This window comes from Harpia harpyja, chromosome 19, assembly GCF_026419915.1.
Source record: "Harpia harpyja isolate bHarHar1 chromosome 19, bHarHar1 primary haplotype, whole genome shotgun sequence".
NCBI classification, from domain to species: Eukaryota; Metazoa; Chordata; class Aves; order Accipitriformes; family Accipitridae; genus Harpia; species Harpia harpyja.
Window position 1 is genome coordinate 23159306 of NC_068958.1, and position 20751 is coordinate 23180056.

Genomic DNA, 20751 nt, shown 5'->3' on the forward strand with positions numbered 1-20751 from the left:
CTAAACTTGGAATGAGCGGAACAGGTTTTTGCAACCTAACACTGCTGCACACACAAAGCATCTGGTGAGGGTAATGGAAATGGGGGGCTGCAATGCAATCAATAGGCACTGCGCCGTCTTCACGCTCTTGAGATTGTGGCTCAGGGAGCTGCCGGGAACTTGCCTCGATCACGTTTAACTCCCGGAGACAGAGAGGAGAGGACCTACGGCGGGGCAGGACCCGCGTGGCCTCGTCCCCCTCCACGAGCCAGGGACTGCGCAGCTCTGAGGACCTTCCCTCAGCGGCAGTTTCTCCCCCAAACATTTCTCCCTCCGCCTCTTCCCCGTGCTGGGGGAGGAGGATGGACGTTGAAGCGTTACCCGAAGGCTCTCGGGGACGTGCATGGGCTGCAGTGGGACGTGCCTCCAGGGCAGCGCTGGGACCCTGGCAGGGAACTCCGGCTGCAGCTATTATCCCCGCTATGATTTATAACCTCTCCTTGAATGGAAACTCTCCTGGCCGCTCCCCAAACTCCCCGGTCCCCGCTGGGCACAGGCTGACACAAACCGCACGCGCTCCCGGCTCCAACCCCCGCCAGCCGAGGCTTTCGTGCCTACTCGGCCGAGTTTTCATGACGGTGAAAACCCAGCAGCTTCGGCCCTGGAGAAAAGCAGGACTGAGGGTTGCCCCGGGATGGAGTCGGCCCCATAGCACGCTGGAGACTGATGTCACTTTATTGGTAACTCTTGGAGAGCTGGACACTGAAGAACTTGGTTCTGTCAAGACGTGGTTTGTACACAACAGCAATAGGAAACAACAAAAATAAACGTCTGTTGCAACTTTGTAACTTGGTGCAACCTCAACAATAAACTTTTGCAACGCTGCATCTGGTGTGACCTGTGGGGAGAAGGGCATGGGGAGAGAAGGAAAACCTGCTGAGAGCTTGAGGGTCACAAATTTCCATGAAAAGAGCCTTGTGTCCTACTGGTTTAACTGGCAGGGGAAGGAGAGACGCTGGGAGCACGGTGGAGATGCAGTTTACGGGGAAAACCCCACAGCCAAACTACAACAAAGCTGGGGTTCAATGCCCCCACTTAGCAATTGTTTAAGTCTTATAAATTCAAACTTATTTCTTTCAATTTAAATAACAAGTGCTTCAGGTACAATGCTTGAATTGCCTGGTTTATAACCCAGTTTTAAGTGCACACAAGCAGGAATAGATTTTTTTTTTTTTAAAAAAACTATATATATATTTGCACACTCATACACACACATGCACACAGTGAATTTTGTGCTGCAGCTATTTTAACTAGAGATGATGGAATGGGCCTGAAGTGGCTATCTTAAGCTGGGCTCCAGGAGCTGGTCATCCATGTCACCACTCACCCTAAAGCTGCTAAAGATTCTGATTATTTTTGCAAATATCAGTCCCCAAAAGTCTCCCCACATGGGGCTGTGTCAGCTGCTGCTCGGACTGCCCCTGAAGCTGTAGTTCTCTGGAAAATGCCACTTGCAGGTGACGGAAGCCCACAGCATGTTTTGCAGAGGACTCCTCTCTCATCTCGGTCCATGTTGAGAGCTCAGCGGTCTCCTGAAAAGAAGTGTACGGCCTCCAGGTCCTCCCCGGTGTGGAACAAATGCTCGGCAGAGCAGAGAACGCCGATGACCTCAGACCCAAACAGCTGTATTGATGTCAAACCCAGACTGGGTGTAGTCTATGGTATCGTGGACTTTCTTGGTGCCAATTTTGGGTTTCTCGCTATTGCTTTCTGCCTTTGGGCACCTCTCCGCTTTGCTGTGATGGTTCTGGATGTTCCCATGAAGTGGGAAGTAAAATGTTCCCTTGAGTTTGTTCATCTTTTTGGGTCTCTTAGAAATTTTGGGCTGTTTGTCTTCAGGCGGAAGCCAGCAAGGTTTCTCCTTGAGAAGCCTGTCTCGGTCTGGCCGAACGCTCCTCAGGAACTTCTTGAAGATGTTGGCCGTGAGGGAGAACTTCCTGCAGAGCTCCTGGGATCTGCTCATGGACAGCGACGCCTCGTTCTTTTCCCCCTTCTTATCCAGCTCCGGCAGATCCAACCAGTTCCCAACCAAGTCTGCAAAGATGTTATCCCCCAACACCAGTGGCTGCCGATTCCTGCTCTGGGACATTAGGGAGGATGTCCAGTCATGGCCATCGTCGCACCCTGGGCACTCCTGGCATGCTGGCCAGCCCCCAGCTGTGCCCTGGCTACTGGGCTTGAATGTCCTTGGGCGGACGAGCTCTGCTCTGATCGACGCGGAGGAAGGTCCTTTTGGGTGACAAACATCCTCATCACGGAGGTTTCTGAAGGAGGAGGGGGTGTCTTTAAGGTGGCCGCCCGCCGGGAGCGCAACGGGATGGGACAAACCCACCGGCCGCGGCACGGCACAAGTGAGGGACGTGGGGCCGTGCTCCTCCACCGATGCCTCCCCCCGCAGCCCCTCGTCCTGCCGGGCCCTCGGCACATCGCTGCTGCTTCGGCAGCACTGGTGCTGCTCAGTGCCAGAAACGGTGCTCCGGCTCCCCGAGATGTCCAACTGCTCCAAAGCTGTCTGGACCTGGAGGAGTTTCAGCTCCTGCAGTGCACCCATCATGCAGTTCATCTGCTCGTGCAGCCCGTCTCCAACCTCCTTCATGGATAGCTGTGGAGGGAAGGAAGCAGAGATCGAGTCAGTGTCCCCAGGAGTGAGCAAGAAGATTTTGACCAAAGGGCAGGAGAGCTGGGATGAGCAGCTTTCTGAAACATCACCTCGTCCTACTGACTACATTTTAGATGCATCCTACCTGTACTACATCCATTTCATGGAAGAACAATTGGATTTTTCTTAGATTTTTCTAGGAGTTTCCCTCCAGGAATAAGAGGAGCTGACAGGAGGAGTGGATTTTTTGACCTGACAACAAAAATAAATAGTTTGAATTTCCATTAATTGCTTGGCACAAATCCAAGGTGTAGAACTATGAATGGTTCTGGCTGCCACCAGTCTTAGCATATTCTTCTGCTTTTGTGTCTTTTGTGCCCTGTAACTAACTGAAATCAGGAGTCGGAATAATGAACAGAAGTACTTTCCACAAAGAACCTTGCTGCTTTACCTAAAGTGCTAAAGTAAATTAAAAATAAACCCCATTAAGAATCGCATTGTTACTATATAACATGTCTTCAGATCATAATACCCTCATTACAGGACAATCAAAGACATTTCAATGCACTTGAAATTTTGTACAAACCAACCAACGGACTCAAAAATTACTTACGTTAAACTAGCAATCCCTTTGATTCCCAAGCTAGAGCCTTTAGTAGCAGTTCTGCTTTATCCTTGAACCTTGCTATAAAGATTTAACTTTCTATACTAGACTTAAAATAAGCAAGTTATTTTCCAGAGCTTCTAAACTTCCCCCTCCACTCTTTCGCTCTGTTGCTTTCTCTCTCTCATGTAGGATCTGGATCATATTCCCAAAGCGGCATCATAAAACAAATGGGCTATACTTTCCAACAGCTGCCACTTTTTTTTTTTTTAGCAGGGAGGGGGAGTGGGGAATGGGAAGGAGAGGGGAAGAACAGCAGGGGATGGCAGGGCTGGAGGTGAAGACTTGTCACATTGATGTAAGGTGGTTTGCAGAAGAGATTACCACTGTCTAGGAAAAGCTTCAGCCTACGGTGCCATAAACAGTTTAAAAGGCTCATCACAATTTTTGTACAGCAACAGATCTCGAGCTTAGGGTAAAAAAGGACAGATGCATCTTATGTTCAGCTTTATGTGATCAAGGTTTACTTTTTTACATCTCCTTCATTTTAACTAAGTTAGTTCAATTACTTGCTCTATTTCCATTTCTGTATGTGGATCTGACCAGTGAGAAAGAGCAGTCATCAAAAAATTGGATCCTCTGTAACAATCTAGCTCCATGAGCGGAAAGCTCCTCAACAGTTTCTGACCACAAATCTCCATTTCAAACCCCAGAACCTAAAACTGGCTGGCAGGTTACGATCATTTTTCATAGCTTCACTCCCAAGAAACTTATTTATCACCCAGAAAGAACACACAAGCTGTGAAGATACAGAAAACCTGTGTTTAGCTTCCTGATTACACTATCAAGTGTCTCCAGCTATCTAATTTTTTACCATCAGCAAATAAACCTCTACTTCTGTAGACATGCAAATAATGCCCCACTTACAGACTAACCAAGCTCTTGGGTTACCCGTACAAAAGCTGGGGCCATATGCTCTACAAGCCTCAGACAAAACTATCACCTTACCTCTCCAGATTTGCTGTAATGCTTCTTGTCCTAACCTTTCTCGCCTTATTAATGGAAGTCTGTTTTATCTGGGGCTTTGCAAAAAGCTGGATTTGGAGCCAGCTTGGCCCCTCATTGGCCACTTCCCACCAAATCCCCTGGCCAGCGCAGCGCTGTAATCACGCCGTGCTGAGTGACGAGGTCCTGCGGTAATGACTGGGCTGATCAAACCCTCGGCATATGCTGGACGGCTCTGCTGTTCACCTCATTGATTCAATTAACTCCCCCATGATGGGTGGTATCATTACAATGCATACCTCATCCAGCGAGGCTCTATTAAGCATTAAAATTTCATAGGCAGCATTTATCGTCAGTGTGGTCGTTTCTCACGGGCAGATCCCGTCTCCCCCTGACAAGAAAAGACCTGAGCCCCGAACGCTCAGGCTCCAGCACTTTTCCTTCTGAACAAATGAGCTTGTTCTGCCAAACCTGGCACCAGCACCAGCCTGGCGAGCCCGAGCCACTGGAGAAGGAGTGGAGATGTTTTCATCAGTGGAAATGCTTTCCCATGAATGACTACAAGGCTTGGACACTTCTCCCCTGATGCCCAGCGCTGCCGGCGCCGAGGGCTGGGCTGAGCCGTCCCCCTCGCAGCAGAGGGGGAGAAACGGGGGCTTTTGGGACATGACTCGTCTGTCCGCTTTCAAGCAACCTGCTTTGGGGTGGGATGAATCCTGCCCTCTGGACTTAGCCTTGGTGTCCCTGTGGCCATGTGATTCCCACCATCAGCAAGATAATTTTAAAGATCCTGAGGCTTTTAACTCTGCTTGCAAACACTGCTAAAACTTTGGGTTGTGCAAGTTAAAAAAAAACAGCAGACGGCTCCCCCTCTGCTTTAGCTTTTGCTTTTCATGGTATCTGTTCAGTCTTTTACAGAACTGAAGAGTGAGTGAAACCCAGCCCAAAGTGAAGTCACTGACTTCTACAGTCTGCAGAAGGGGCTTGGATTTCATCCACTAGTAATTACCCTGAGGTAATTAAGAGTCCTCACCTTGGAGAGAAAACTCTGGAGGAAAAAAAAAAAAGTTTCTTCCTCCGTGTCTAACAGCCACTCTCTCTGCTTTGCCAAGAAGATCTCAGTTCTCCCAAGTTCAGACTGGCTTCTCCGAGACTCTTCAGAAAAGGAACAATCTCCCACAGAAGAGAGACCACCACCCCGGTGAAGGTTCAAGATTGAACTATCCGGGCTGCTAGAGGACAAAAAGTTTCTGTGCATAATCCAGCAGATTGGGCTGGAAGCCAAACAGATGCTCTGACTGCAAGGTGATGGGAACTCAAGGCTGAATGGACAACCACTGCAGCCTCGCTGGCTCTGTGGTCACACGCTTCACGTAGAAGGAACTGGAATTTGTGATGAACTAAAGTGCAATTTCAAACGGAGCGTGAATGTGACACAAAACCCCAGAGAGCCTTAATTTGGCATGGAGAGAGACCCTGACTGTACTTGCAGGGGTTATGCAAGTGACATTATGTAAGCTGGCCACCATGGGGCATCAGGAGATGTTCTGTCTTGTGCATGTTTGTGAGCTGTAAATCCCAAACCTGTTGCTGAATCAGCCCCACGCTCAGTCATGCTGCAGAGCAGAGTGCAGGGGAAACGGCATTCATTACAAAACTTCGGGTCTAGCACAGAGCATGCTCATCAGCATCCTCCCTTCTTGTACATGCTGGTCTCTGCTCAAGGTGCACAAATACGTCAGCATTTCAAGGGACTCTAGGCGTCTAATTTGAGACACTTTGTTCTTCAATACAAGTGGTTGTTTGGCACCTCTGCTTCCAAGAAAAGCCAAATTAGAACAATGACAACTTGCAGATGTTGAAATTTATAAAACAGGTAAAAATCAAGTACCTCAAATTGCATCTCATTACTTTTTCTGAAATTTTCGCAGTCCCTAAAAATTGGCATGAAAAAGTTGTAGTCTAATTCTGAACAAGCCAACGCAGATGCTTTTTATAGCAAGACAAGTACGCACAGGACTGAGCACTGAGTTGGTTGTGATGCGCGTGTTCCACTCCAGTGGCTGGGATTCGGTGCGTGATGTTAAACGTTTCTTCTCCAGCAGTAAGGTATTACCTCCAGATCAATCTTCCTGTGAAGGCATGGACAAGGCAGCTCTGGCTAAATGATTCTCCAAAGCAAAGCTTGCTTAAACTACAATCACCCTGAACACTGAAAACTGAAGGGCAAAATTCAAAAGCTTTTCAAGCACTTTCAAATGATCATCAAGGAATATTCAGTGTGAGGGGGGAAAAAACCCAACAAACTGTGAGCATCTTGCAAAACTGGCAGAGTTCGAATATGGAGGTTTTTTACATTGGAAATCTACCATTTTGAGTAGCAAAGGTATCAATCGCTTTGTAAGCCATGCCTTTTTAATGATTTCCTCAAAATACTTATTCCCAGAACTACAACTGCTATTAGTTTACACAGTTTATAAATCAATGATCTTCTACCACTGATTAACACAGCAGGAGGACAACTTGCCCCAAGGAACATCCTCCAGCAGTTACTGGCATTTTATCAAATTCAAAACCAAACACCTGAGACCACAAATAGGGGAGATTTTGCTTGTCACTTCCCACTTCACAGGTAAATAAGTAACTTTTTTAACCCACTTTGGGAACTAATGTTTTCCTATTAGCACCTACGTTCACTGATTTCTCAGAATTCAGTTCCCATCAATCCCCTCGAGCCACAGCTGTCTGTATTCCCAGCACATCCGCACATCTGGCCTGCCCAGGACTGCAGCAGCTTTGTGATGCTGATGGGAGAAAAGGAAAAAGCCTGCTAACACACCACGGCTTTCAGCTGAGCACAGAGAACTGAAAAGAAGAGCTCTGAGTGTGTTTGTTGTAATGAGGAGGAAGACAGATGTCCAGCTTTTAGGTAAAAGAAATGCAAAGAGAGGAAGTTATTGCTAAGAGGACAGGAAAGAACAAATGGCAAATAGCAGTTCTTAATAATAGTGCTGATAGGCAACAGAACCAGCAACAAACAATTGGTCTTTAAAGAGGATGACATAATAGAGACCAAAATTATTTTAGAACTGCTGAGCTGATCATATTGTTTCTGTGTTTTCCTTTGGGTCACTAACTAGATTAATCTTCAACAAGCCTGCAATTGTGGCTGGGCATAACTTCGGAGCGCACTGCACAGCTCACAGAGAGCTGCTTTCCAGGTTGATGTTGCACCTTTCTTTTTCTTCCCTGCAATCTCCTTTTTGTCCTTTTATCACAAGAATTTCAAGTCTCTTTTCTACCTCTTGCCTTTCCAGAGTATTTTAGGCATAAACGAGGATGTTAACTGTGAGCTCACAATTTATCTGAAAGAGGAAGGATGCTGAAACTTTACCAAATATTTTTTTCCCCGTAGCTGGAATAGATCTTAACCAGATGTTAACCATGAAAGACATGGTTCACATCACTCAATTAACCATCTTCCTTACTCAATTGCCTTCCTTTCCATTGCAATGATATTGTTCTGTGCTTCCCAATCACACTTGCTACGTTTAAAGGCAAATTAGAAAATCAATTCTCTACAACCAGGAAATAAATGGACGAAAGACAACTCCACCCTTCAGACTTTTATTCACAACCCAGGGATAAGAGAGACTACAAGCCTCGAGGTACAGACTGACCATTGAAGATGATGGTTAAAAGTGTTGGTTTTCAGCCCAGTGGTCTGGTTTACTGGGGGATCTGGTCTTTAACGTTCCTGAATATGTGCAGCTGGGAGTCTAAAAGAATCCACCGTCATCTTTAGGAGTCTTCTCTGGAGACAAACAAGTGGACAAAGCCCACGACTGCTTTTTCTCTCCCCAGGTTATATGTGACAGGACATCTCCTGTCAAGTTACTCCTTTGCACCTTCTCTTAAGGCAACACCAAGGAACAAGATTCTGCAATAACCACCCAAGTTTCTAACGCTACCTCCTGCAGCGATGGGCAAAGCCATCCTTAAAGGGACCATTTTATCAGCAGAGATACAAATGGAGCTGTGTGTTCCCACCTGTTAGAGTGACGTTAGACCTTGAGGTCTGTCATTTATGCCTTACTCTACTGCAAATCACAAGAGCTGCCCCTTCAGAAATAGCAGTAATGAAAACAGAGCAGACTCCTTTTCAAGTATGACACAGTTACCAGAATAGGACCCAGTGTGAGACAAAGATTAAAAATAATTGGCTGTATTTTTCACTCAGACCAAATGTTCTATTCCTGCAAGATATTCATAGCAAGAAACATTGTCTACCAGGACATAAATTAATGTAAGAAGGGAGTCGGACTCTATCAAACTCAATAATTTGACGCATTTATGATGAATATGCAGGGAGAACATTCAAAAGTTCAAGTCAGAGTGGTGGGGTTTGTTTTAAATACCTACTTTAATACTTTTCCTCCTAGAAAAAAGCAACAGAAAACCCAGAAATATCCTGGATTCCTCAAGAAAGACCGAAACATGCAAAGTAAAGTTACAACTACAGCTAACTTGACTGTGACCCCTCGCCTCTTACAGCCGTACAAACCCCAAGTGTAAGATAAATCTGCCCCATGAACTCGCCAGTCCCTAGCTAGATAGTAAGTGATTTATTCTTATTGTAGAAGAGCCTCAAAACCCCAATCCTGTGGTACATATGCTGATGTTACTATGTATAAATGCAAACAATCCCTGTGTCAGAAAGTTTACGGAGGTAATGCCATCTGCAGCGTGAGATACGGAAATGAAATTCCTCTCTGCTAATCCCTGAGCAAGATAATTCTTGTTAAATCTGATTTTTCAGCTGAGATAACATTCTGTAACTTGGAAAGCAGACATCATATTTCTGTGCCTCAAAATGATGTTTGCAGACTCCGAATCCAGCCAATAAAGTTAAGAGGACTTTTAGGATTGGTATTAATTGCATTAATGGAAGATTCGTAAGCTCTGTGGCTCATTTCACAACTGCCATATGAAGGACAGGTGACAGAAGGAGTGGAGATGCACGACTTATTCCATGCCGGGCTTACAAACCAGCACCGCATATTCTTGCAAACCACACTGCATCCACAAATCTCCAGGGCCTTTCCACAGGAGGGGAACAAGGTCTTCTGTGTTTTCTACATACAGAGACTGAGGTGCAGAGAGCTGGCACGGCTTGTCCAAAATGGCTCCACGGCACCGGGATGAGGACCCCAGCTTCGGCAATCAATCCGACTGCAGAGCCCCCCGATCCCACACCCAGTTGGGATGAATGGCTGTGTCAGCTGAGGCTCTCCTGGCTGTGAAGCATTTGCACGTGAAAGCTTCTGAATGAATTCCAATCAAAGGGACACCACATATGCCAGAAACTATCAGCTTACAATGGAAAACATGCGATTGGAATAGGAGATCTCTCATTGACCGAAATGGGTCAGATTCACCCTTGGGAGCCATGGCAGAGCTTTCCCAGGGGAGATGCGAAGACCGGTGCAAGCACGCCCAGACCCACGCTCATCTGTGACTTGCCTGGCGAAGCACAGTGTGATCTCAATGCATAGGTTGTGTGTTGAAATGCTGGGCCATACCAGCAGCCCAAACCAAGCCCACAATTATTTAAATATGTTTTTAATACACAAAGCAGAAGAAAGAAAAATCAGAGCTGGAATCCTCGAATCCCATGCTGGTGGGTGATAGAGCTGCACTTGAAGATAACCCTTCCTTGGGAACGGGGAGCTGTGCCAACATCCGCTCTTTTTTGAGATAATCCCCTCCTCAAAACCAGCCAAAGGCTCCAGTAGTTTCCACCGAGACAAACTAAACTTCTGCTAATCGAATGGCCTCTAGCTTTCATGTGTTACACAGACCAGCCTCAGCAAGCCTGGCTCCTCAAACAGGGCATTTTTGCAGAACACCCCTGCACGACCCTGCTCCCTCCCACCCGACCGGAGCTGCTCCTTGGACATAACGCAAACCACTGTGTTTCCAAGTTTGCAGTGATGCCCTGGAACTGGATTCCCGTTTAGCTGCACACGGGGTGGCTCGTTGTCTCGATCTGGCCAAGTCCTTCCCACCATTCCTCCCGCATGATTCTTGGTTCTGGTGCATTTAATGTCTGGAGGCATGACCTGCCCAGTAATGAAGAAAGTGGCAAAGAAGCAGGGTCAAGAGGTTCAGTTCCCACTCACTATTCAATGCAGATGGTCCCAGCTGTCTATCGCATTGCTTGCTGGTCTTTAAAGAAACATTAATCTATTTTAATTCCAGGATATCTTGAAAGTATTGATTTTTAAAAGATGTTATTGCTCAGGATATCATTTATGGTTGTCTTAATTAAGACAGTCCTCCTACCTTCACTAAATGCAATCTGCAGCTCACTTAAGTTGCTGATGAAAGGAATTGTTTCCGACGGTGTGCTGTAAGGCAGAGGGTCTCTCCAGCTGTCACTCTGCGGGCTGTCCTGGCACGCCTGTGCTCACAACAGCTCCAAGACTGCACTCTGATACCCTGAGAATTTGTTGTCGAAGTAAGTTTTTAAGCAACAAAAAAAAAAAAAAGGGGGGGGGGAGGAGTAGTCCTACTGAAGGTGACAACTGCCCCTTCCCAGTTTTTTAAGCCAAGCATATACATAAATCTTTGCCAGGCTAAGGTCTTGGTTTATTAATATAATAAAAATTGGCACATTTTTACAATTCAAAAAAATACATTACTGCATTATAGCAAGGGTATGAACAAAACCAGCATTTTCTCATTTTAAGTATTTTTTGGTTTTCACATTGTGAGGCATCTGCCTTCCTTTCAAATATATTCAAATTCTTCAGAAGTTATGTTGTGTGCTACAACATAGGCATGTTTTAGACTCACAAGTAAAGGTGCAATGTTTAGGCTTCTATAAAAAATACTGCTCAGATACTGAAACTGACTTGTTTAGAAGACAAAACACAGATTTAGGAACCTTATTCTAAGCACGCTCTTTTGAAAGTTACTCTTTTTACCCATCCCACCTTCCAACTCGTTCAGATTTTAAAGATCTTCCAGATTATCACACACATGTCCTGGTTTACAGTTTGCATTTCATTCATTGCACAGAGCGTACAGTACACTAGTGACTCTCATTTTCCTTTGTTTTAGTTTGTCTTCCAGCTCCTCTGCTTGCTAGGGAAACAGTGGTAACTAGCATACTAGCAGGTATGTCACTGCTGCCACATTTATTGGGAGTAAAGCCCGGGCTTCGCACGCCACGTCCCATCTGCAGGAGAACCGGCGAGTCCCTGGCCTGCCCTGGGCACAGCTGTAACTTTGCGTGTCTCTGTATTGACTCAAATGGTGTTGCTTACACGCGAAACGTTTCCCGTAATGCAGGCAGGATAGCAATACTGTGTATGAGCCCGTTTTGTAAAACTCCGGCTAGCACAAATACCAGCTGAAAACAACGTCCTATTAAGCCCTGAACCGGGAAGCTTTTGTGCATTGAGAAACTTCACCCACCCGTTTCTGCCCTGCCTTGTCTTCCCCTTTTGTTCTCATTATCTATTTATCTGAACAACGCAGGACTCCCCAGCCAGCCAGACCCACCGAGCGCTGGAACCCTATTTTGGAAAGTGTCCGTTCTTCCTACCAACCCGCCCCCAGCAAGCCCCAGTGTACCAACAGTGCCTTCTGGCTTGCGGACAAGCCCAAGCAAGTTCAGCGAGTGAGGTTACCGTCTGAATGGGAGCGGGAGGAGGGAGAAAACAGTGCTGATTTATGACAAAGGGTTTCCTATTAAAGAAGTAGTATTTTCGGAGGGTATTGGAGGTGGCAAGCGCACGCTCCGTTCGCATCACTTTGATGCCCGTAAACTTATTCTTATAGGAGATTTCTGCCAATGTTTCTTTGATTTCCGATCCTCGCTGGCATTTTCTTCAAAGCCACCGCCCCCCCCGCCCCGTCCCCGTATTCTCTCTCGCAGACGAACGGACCGGCGGCGACCGACCGACCGGCGCTGGGAGCCTGAGCCCTGCCGCCCGACTCGGGGCGATGCAGACGTGAGGGGAGCGGGGTGGTGGGGGGACACGCACAGCCTGCGGAGGGACCCCGACCTCCCCCCGGCCAGGCGGACACCGGCCGTGCCCGGGACCTGCCCTTCCCGTCCCGCGGCGGGGGCCGGTGTCCCGTATCCCCCCCCCCCCCCCCAAAAAAAAAGAGCCGAGCCCCGCAGAGCTCGGGCTCCGCGCACCGCGCAGGCACCGGCCACCGCGGTCCGGGTCCGGGCCCCGGCGAGGGGACCCCGGGGACCCCCCCCGCCCGCCCCCTTACCAGCTCCTGCCTCAGCCGCCGCAGGTGGTGCTCCATGGCCCGGCTCGGCGCGGCCCCTCCATGCGGCCGCTCCGCCCGCGCAGCCACCCGCGGTGCGGGGGAAGGGGGGGGGGAAGCCGGGCGGGGGGGGGGGGGGGCGGCACCGGGGGGCGGCGGCTGCTGCTGCCGGCGGGGCAGAGCCCGGGCCGCGCTGTCGGGGATGGAGGCGGTTTCGGAACCGCGTCCCCGAGCGGCGGTGCGCTGGGGAAAGGGGGGGGGGTGCCCCATGCCCCCCCTCCCCGGGCTGCAGGGCCTGGGAGTCCCGGTGGAGGCGTCAGAGGGTGGGAGGCTTCTTGCGTCGAAGGCAGAGCAAAGCCGGGAGTCGGGGACGCCGGTAGCGCGGGAGTTCGTGCGGGGAATTGGCCCCGTCTCCCTCCCGGCAGAGAAAAAGTTCGGTGGGTCAGCCGGCTGCGGTGTAGGTTCCGCAGATTGCTCTGCAGAGACCCAGCACCCCGACAAAAGCGTGGATTAACCTCCACGGCCTTAATCGCGACAAATGGCAAGGCCACCCAGTTGTGGCTTTCCCCGTTTTGTTCCGTCTGGGGGGTTGGGTTGCTGCGGGGGGGCACGTCCCTCCTGGGCCAAGCTGCGCGTTGCCACCTTGGGGGATGTTAGAGGTTCCCCTGGAAGGTGGCAATAGCACCAGCGCTGAACTTCGCACATGACCGTGCCGTTATCAAAATGCCCTTTGTCAGGAACAGCACATGCTTAGGGAGCTGCGAGAAACAGGTGCTGCGAATTCTTAGCGTGGGTTTCTTTTCAGAACAGCGGGGTTTTTTCCTCGCAGCGTTTCGGCTGAGAGGAGTCTACGCACACGGCAGCAGCTGGAAACTTCCTGGAGATGAGGGATATTGTCAGTGCTACAGATGCACTCTTCTAAGGGCAGGATTTTTTCCCCTCCGATCAACAACCTCTGATACTGCTTGTCACCCCAGGAAATCAAACAGATGGACAGATGAGCCAGGAAAAAATACAAGCACTTTTGTATCATCAGACTTTATAACTGCATTGAATTTGAAAGGGTCTGCATTTTTCGGCATTTCTCATATATCTGTAGTATTCTCAGCTTATATGCAAAACGTGTTGTTTAGATGATAAATACGGAGTCCCCTGTAATGGTTTAGCAAGGTTTGTCTGAATTGTTCTGCAACGGTAAAGAACTCGATAGGATGAGAAATACTACTCTGTGTTTTCAAATTTGGGATGAAAAACCTAATCATTTGCTTTTCCCCATAAATGTTAGTGTTGACAAAGACTGGCTAAGATCTTTGCCTTTCTAGGTCTTCATTTTTTAAAGGAAAACATTTTTTTTATAGTTGGTAATAGGAGTTGGTTTGTTTGTAGAAATCAGCCTTGGTGTTTGAAAGCTGACCTTTGTGTCAAAATCTAATTTAAACAAGAAATTTGCAATCTGCCCTTTCCTGTATGTTTGGAAAACACTCTAGAGTTAACATTTATTGATCCTTCCAGCATCTCTTTTATTATTGCTCGAATTTTCCTGTCTCTTTACTCACTTTGGTGTTTCCATTTCCTATCTATTAAGGAAGCATGAAAATTGCATCTCTCTTCAGGGATCTGTAGAACGTGGGGCAGTAAACACGTTAACGTATTAAAGAAATGACCTTAGCAAAAAGTTAATCACTTCCAACGGGGTATGCTATGATGTGAGTGGGATACCTGCCAGTCTTGAGTCTTTCTTAAAGTCTAAGCCAGCTAGCCCAGCTATAATTTTTTCTTGAAATCTGGCTGGATTTGTTGGCCAGCTGGTTGTTCCCCACGGCCCAGGGTTGGGGTATGTATTTTCCCAGCCTACCCAAGCATATCAAGTATCATATGGCAGGTTTGAACAGCCAGTCAGTGGTAAAAAATCAAAAAGATGGCACCATGTGGAGACTACAAGCTGAAACGCCTGCCTCTGCCAGTTATTAAGAGTAGAGGGAATGACCCAACTTCCCTTTCCTCTTTCTGTACCCCAGACAAGGATCCGTGTTCAAGAAGAGCTGCAGTCTCAGAGTCCAGGTTTCTGTGTTGCTTGGATGGCTCAAGACCTTTATTTCTTTTCTTGTACTGGTACCATGTTTTTATAATTTATTGTATTTTCTCAGTTCTGTAAAGTAATACGTAGACACTACTTCTTCCTTGTGGCATGGCACCAAAGCTAAAACATGATGGCATTTTCTCTTCACGTTTGTAATACATGGACCTAGGTTCAGCTGGTTTGAGCTGAAAGCTGACTGTGAGCTTAATTTATCCAAGCCAGCTTTGAACAAGAGTATTTTTAGGTATTCTTTTACATTTGGTAGCGAATAGACTAAGAGCAGGCATCAGGAGGGAATGACTTTTCTCCCAGGGTTACCATGTCTAGACAAAGTAGACTGCTGATGAGCAATATGGCTTTGGCATCTTGAAAAAATGCATGAAATCAGACCAGGGATTATCCCAGGCACAGGATGGTCTCCCCAGCGTTTTCTTTACAATACCATATTTTTTTTTTTTAAATCATATCGTTCCTGAATTTATTTTAACTGATGCTTTTCACTGCACTTTGACTATTCTAATACAAAAGAGATACAAAAGATACACGTGGTTATTTGAAGCATCAAATCTAAGTTAAACAATGTTGTATTTTCCAGCACGTCTAGCATTCAGGAGGCCAACTGCACAGGTACATGGCAATTGGCAGATGCTGTGTGCCAGAAAGCTCCTGTAACACTTGCAAGACACTGAACTGTGTGATCTGCAGGCAGATGAACAGGGAAGAGTTTTTAGCCTCTGTTTGGCTTCCGTTTAAGGTCATTTTTTTGATCTGTTTTTCAGCCTCGGGGGCTGCTCCTGTCCCGTGAGGCCGATAAAGGAGTTCATGAACACAGAATAAAGAAAAGACCAGAATATTCATGTGCTCCAAACTCCTGGGAACTTGCAAGAGAAGAGAAAAATCTGAAATATTTTCTCAGCAGGATTTCCCTACTAAGCAACATTTTTCTCTTCCATGTAGACAACTGGTTCAAAGCAGCATCGACACTTCATGCCAGGCCCTGCACTCCTTCTACTCTGTCGTGGTGCAAACCATGAACAGATGGTGCAGTGCAGTGGAAAATCAGGTCTACAAGAAAATACAGAGCTGAGAATAAAACACCCTCAAGCAGAAAGCTACATGGCTTATTTCAGGATAAAATGAAAAACTGAGATCCTTGGGCAAAAAATAGAATATGCCTTCAGAGTGGTGTATTCCACTTACATGAACTGCCTCACTCCTTCCCATTTGAGAAACATCCATCCCTTCACAGCTGAAGGCTCATCTCATTTGTTGTCTTTCAGTTCATTGATCTGGTTTCTCGGGGCTTTCACGTGACTGTTCTTTGCTGAACTAACAAGCGTGGTTATCACTGAATTTTCTTGCATTTTTACTTTCTTGCATACTGAAGGCAAACCTTTCAGAATTTCTTCCCACTTAAGCTGCGGCATGACCTGAATTGCATCCATCTTTGTTTAAATCCACTGGGCCATAAACATCCAGCCAAAGTAGGTAAGAATATACTGTCAAAACTTTAATTCTGGTTTTATGTTTGTGCATAAAGAGATAAATTACCCCTGAAAATTTGACCATTTCTTCCATTAAGCCTAATTTATTGTCTGCAGTCTCTGTACTCCTGGTCTTTAAAGTTCCTGACATGCCCCTACCGCACCATGCCCCCATCTCAAAAGTAAAACTTTTAACTCCGCTCCAGCCAGATTCCAGCTCCTGACATTCCTCTGCTTCCAGTGGAGTGCCAGGAGTAAGTACCAGGGTACAGAAATCCTTGTGCATTCACTGTGCTGTCTTGTGTTAAAGAACTATTGGATTACATCTCGGCTGGCTGCATTTTGGTGACCTAGATCCTGTTCATACTAGCTGAAAAATAATTTAGCAAACCTTGGTATAAAAGCGTGTCTAAGATTAAAATGGGCTGATACTTATTTATCTGGAGGAAAAAGACAGAAGCAAACTACTGGCACTTCTTATTGGTATACTTGAAATAGCTATTCTGAACTGATATCCTGATGTCTCGTTTCTTTTTATCTGTAGCTGCATCTGCACATCCATCTGCAGTGACCCCCTCTGTATACTTTAGATTTCATCTGAAATTTGTGGAGTTCTTCCGGATCTGTTTGATTGACGTGCCTGACAAGGAACAAAATCCATTCAGCAGAAGGGCATTAAAATGAGGGCACTGTAAGACACCCCCCCACACACACCCCACCACCACCACCATCATTATCATCATCATCATCATCATCATCATCATCATTTATAACAACCCCACACACCAGACTTGCTGGAAAAAATCCCAGACTTTGCCAATTACTAAAGCAACAAAGAAGATTTTGCTGCCCCAGAGACTTGCTACTCGTTGGTAACTTGCCATCCAGCTTTTTTTTTCAAAGGGAAAATGAATGCGCAGGGTGCTTGGAGTCAATTTTTGGTGGTGAATATGAAGTCGCTGTCTAGGTTAATATCAATGGCCCTTTCACTGTAATATGCTTTACTGTACAGAGAACAAATACAGTTTCCATGGCAGTGTAAACACAAATACATACCACACTCCGAGGAGTGAGTCACACGTGCTGCATAGAACGGAGAAAGTTCACTGTCTTAATCCGAACACATCTGGGAGAGGAGGATGAGATTACCTCACTTTAAAAATATTTTATAAATAGTATGTAAACCAAGATTTGTTCTGAATAATTCCATGTCTTGGCAGATATGAAAGACAAATCCTCTGAAGCTAAAGGAGTAAGACAAGGCAGGTGCTTGTTTACAGTAGCAATATTCAAATCTATAATGAATGTATTCTTAAAAGATATACACAACCCGACAGTTCTGGAAGCCAATACAAATTCTCCGTGAGCAGTTTATCCCAGTCGTTCAAAGAGTTACAACAAGAATTTAACTGTCGTGAATGAAGAGTAAGTTTCACAGAAAGAGGAGATGGATAAATCTGTGGTGACTACTTAGTTCTGGTACTAAGTACTGGTCAAGACGTTTCTTGCATTGCACGTGTTAGCCTTAGGAGGTCTCAGCACAATGCAAACTACACATCGAACGTGTGATACAGACCTTTGCCTTGCTGCTGGGAGTTTGAAGACAAGTGCTTTATAGTCCAAAACAGCGAGAACCTGACCTTGGGTGTCAGCAACATGCACCTCACAGGTGTCTTGTAAGATCATTTATCCAAAGCTGATACACTGATATATAGATTCAGAGGATAATGAATCTTGGATGGAATTAAAATCAAATATGTAATGTGCACTTTGTAACAGGGACAAAAAAGTGGCGAGTCCTGTCTTGGGGGAATAAAACACATACTCAGTAGATATAGGAGCAAGAGTTTTCCCTAGCAAGAGTTTTCTTCTAAGTCCCAAAACCTATGACCCCAAGCTAGAGAGTTTATATCCCTTCATAAGAACTAGTTATTTTAATATTACAGCTCAGAAGGAGGTCTTAACCACTTCTTTTACTAACCTAAATTCTTTCCCAGGACCTATTCTGCTTGCAGAGTATTCAGATTAATTGTCAAGATTTCCAAAGGCTGCTTTCAGCAGGAATACTTCCTTTGGATCTTACTGCAAGCGAAAGCAAAGCAATGTCATGACAAAACTGCAGATTCCTCTTGGCTGGGCTGACGTGAACGTCGACAATGTGAATTCAGTACTTGAGAGTCACTGAGGTAAAACAAGGCCTGAAGGTTGAGGATTGCTATTTTTACACTGACTCGTGGCAGAGTACACAACATACAGAGAGTTTAAAACAAAGTTAGTAGCAGTAGCAGTTAAGATATTCTATGGGAATAAGGGTTAACGGACAAAAAACCCCTTTCATTAGATCAACTGATACAGCTGCAGGAGCTTGACCTAAATCTGACACAGCCCCATCAGTAAGGGCCAAAACCAAAGGAAGAGGGACAATAAATCTGCCAGTTGTGGTGTCGAAGGGTTTCTCAGCATACAGACATTGAGATGGTTTGGAATCTGTCCCTCCAGCATCCGATGGAAAATTAAATAAATATGTACAAACAGCAGCATCTTTCTGAATGAAGGCGATGTGTCTGAATGTCTTATTAACAACGCACCACAGAGAATAATGTCTGTCTCCAAATCACCTTGGTTGTATTGCAACGCGCATGCAACCTCAGGGGAGAAAAGGAATATGTGAGAAAAATGGAGAGGGGGAGCAGTTCATTTAGATGGCTGTTTTGGGCTGTTTTATCACCTCTTCTCTGCCCTTCCCCCATGGGAACAGTCACTTCTGACTGCTCTTCATTGTCTGTTTAAATCACATCAATTTGAAAGGGTTATGAGAGGCTGTATTTAATCAAACGTTTGTTATGTCCAGGTGTCTTTGTCTGTCTCCTTTCCCAGATTTATCCAGAGATAATTATCTCATGTTAGAGAGTCGTTTCCCCTTGAGGACCAATGAGAATATCCACTTAAAAATTAAAAAATAATTGGAACTAACAGAATGCTTGTAGATCGCTATCCTGTTACCTCCACTCTGGGGGACAGTTCTCGCCCCTGCCATCTGGTCTGTCCTGACTTGGTAGAGGTAAGCTCTCCAAGCTGAAACTCTTCTTTGTCCTGCAGGGCCCTGCTCTTGGTTGGTACTCAGATACTCATATGAAAATATCATAATACTAAAAAATAACAACTGAATAGAATTCGACAGACTTTTTCTCCCCCATCAGGAATATAAACATGAGGAATTTCAAAGGCATGACAAAGCCTGTGGTACACCAAAGCCATTAAAATTCATTTAGGCTGCCTGGCAATGTAAGAATAATGACACAGTGTATGTGCTTGTACAGTAGAAGCCACTGTTGAGATTTTTCAAATCCCATTGCAATGAATGGAAGCTGCACGTCCAGAGCCTCTGAACTGCTATGACAATAAAAGCTGATATGCATAAAACCACCCACGATTTAAAATAAGTGGTCTACAGAGGGTAGTAAGTAATGCACATATAACAGATTAACACATTTGGCCTTTGCTGAAGTGAATGCTATACTATTAATTTTTCGTAGTACCCTGGCTTTTAAATCTTGTTTCTGTGTGCAGCACAGCTGTATCCCAGACACCAAGCGCTTAATGAGAAACTCATTTCTATGGTCGGGATGGTAGAAGGAAGGCTGAAACTAGAGGGGTCGGAACAAAACGTCCCCACTGCTCTGTTACAGTAGGATGGCTGAGGGATTAGTGGCGGCTGCTTTCTCTCTGAACTAACAGAGATCTCAATACTTCGGGCACCGACTGCCAGCAAGCTTGTTGATGCCAACACGATCCTCTTCTTGCCCTCCTCATCCTCTTTTGCAGCCTTCTCCATCATTTCTTTGCTGTCCCTTCCTTTCCTCTCAGGACAATCCCTTTCCCTCCACTCATTCCTCCCCCCCGACCGTTCCCTCCTCCCGCTGATGGCCGGCTGCCTGCTTTCACCCTGCCCTGGGCTCATCCACCCTCCGCCATGCCTTGGGCCCAGCTTCGCTCCGCGGTGCCGGTTGTTGCTCTGGGTAAAGCTCTCGCTGGTGGAGCTTGTGGCAAGGCCGCCAGCTCCCGCCCTTCCACTTCCACTCACAGGTTTTGTCGCTGTGATGGTTGTAAATTTAAGCTTTTGTGCTCTTCCTGAGACAAATGACCCAGGGGCGTCTGAATTTCGTGCTCTTCATAAGACAAATGACCCAGGGGCGTCTGAATTTCGTGCTCTTCATAAGACAAATGACCCAGGGGCGTCTGAATTTCGTGCTCTTCACATAAGACACACGACCCAGGCGCGTAAGAAAGGCTGTTTTAGCTGCAAAGGTTTGTCTTTCTCCATCTAAAGGACTGCTGTTCCATAAACACCGTCATTAATTGCTTCTCTGTAGATAAACGCGCCTATCGAGATACACAGCGGCGAGCCGCAGCCTCAGTTATTGGCACAAACAGGAAATAATTGCTAATGTCGGTAGAAAAAAAATAAAAAAACCGGAGTAAACGGCGGAGGAGCCCGCCTGCCCCTCCCGCCGCCCCCGCCAGCCAATCGTCGGCCGCGGCGCCCCCTGGCGGAGCGGGGCGCTGAGGGAGAAGGGGGGGGATTCGCCCAGTGCGCATGCGCGGCGCGGGCTCAAAGCACGTCTCGCGAGCGCGCCGCCCTCCGCCGCTT

At 46.5% G+C, this 20751-nt stretch overlaps 1 protein-coding gene across 6 annotated transcripts; it reads right to left on the reverse strand.

The window, feature by feature from the left end:
- Positions 1 to 696: 696 nt before the first annotated feature.
- Positions 697 to 12670, reverse strand: INKA2 (inka box actin regulator 2). Of its 6 annotated transcripts, none has more exons than XM_052815771.1 (3): positions 12540 to 12625; positions 2784 to 2890; positions 697 to 2641 (listed from the first exon to the last, which is right to left on the reverse strand). In XM_052815771.1, exons 2-3 carry the CDS (start codon positions 2796 to 2798, stop codon positions 1649 to 1651), a joined length of 1008 nt encoding a protein of 335 aa, XP_052671731.1. In that variant the 5' UTR covers positions 2799 to 2890; positions 12540 to 12625; the 3' UTR covers positions 697 to 1648. The 6 variants fall into 6 exon arrangements, with proteins under 6 accessions (XP_052671731.1, XP_052671730.1, XP_052671729.1 ...); XM_052815770.1 differs by lacking the exon at positions 12540 to 12625 and adding an exon at positions 4251 to 4770; XM_052815769.1 differs by lacking the exon at positions 2784 to 2890 and having other exon boundaries at positions 12540 to 12670.
- Between the last annotated feature and the right edge of the window lie 8081 nt (positions 12671 to 20751).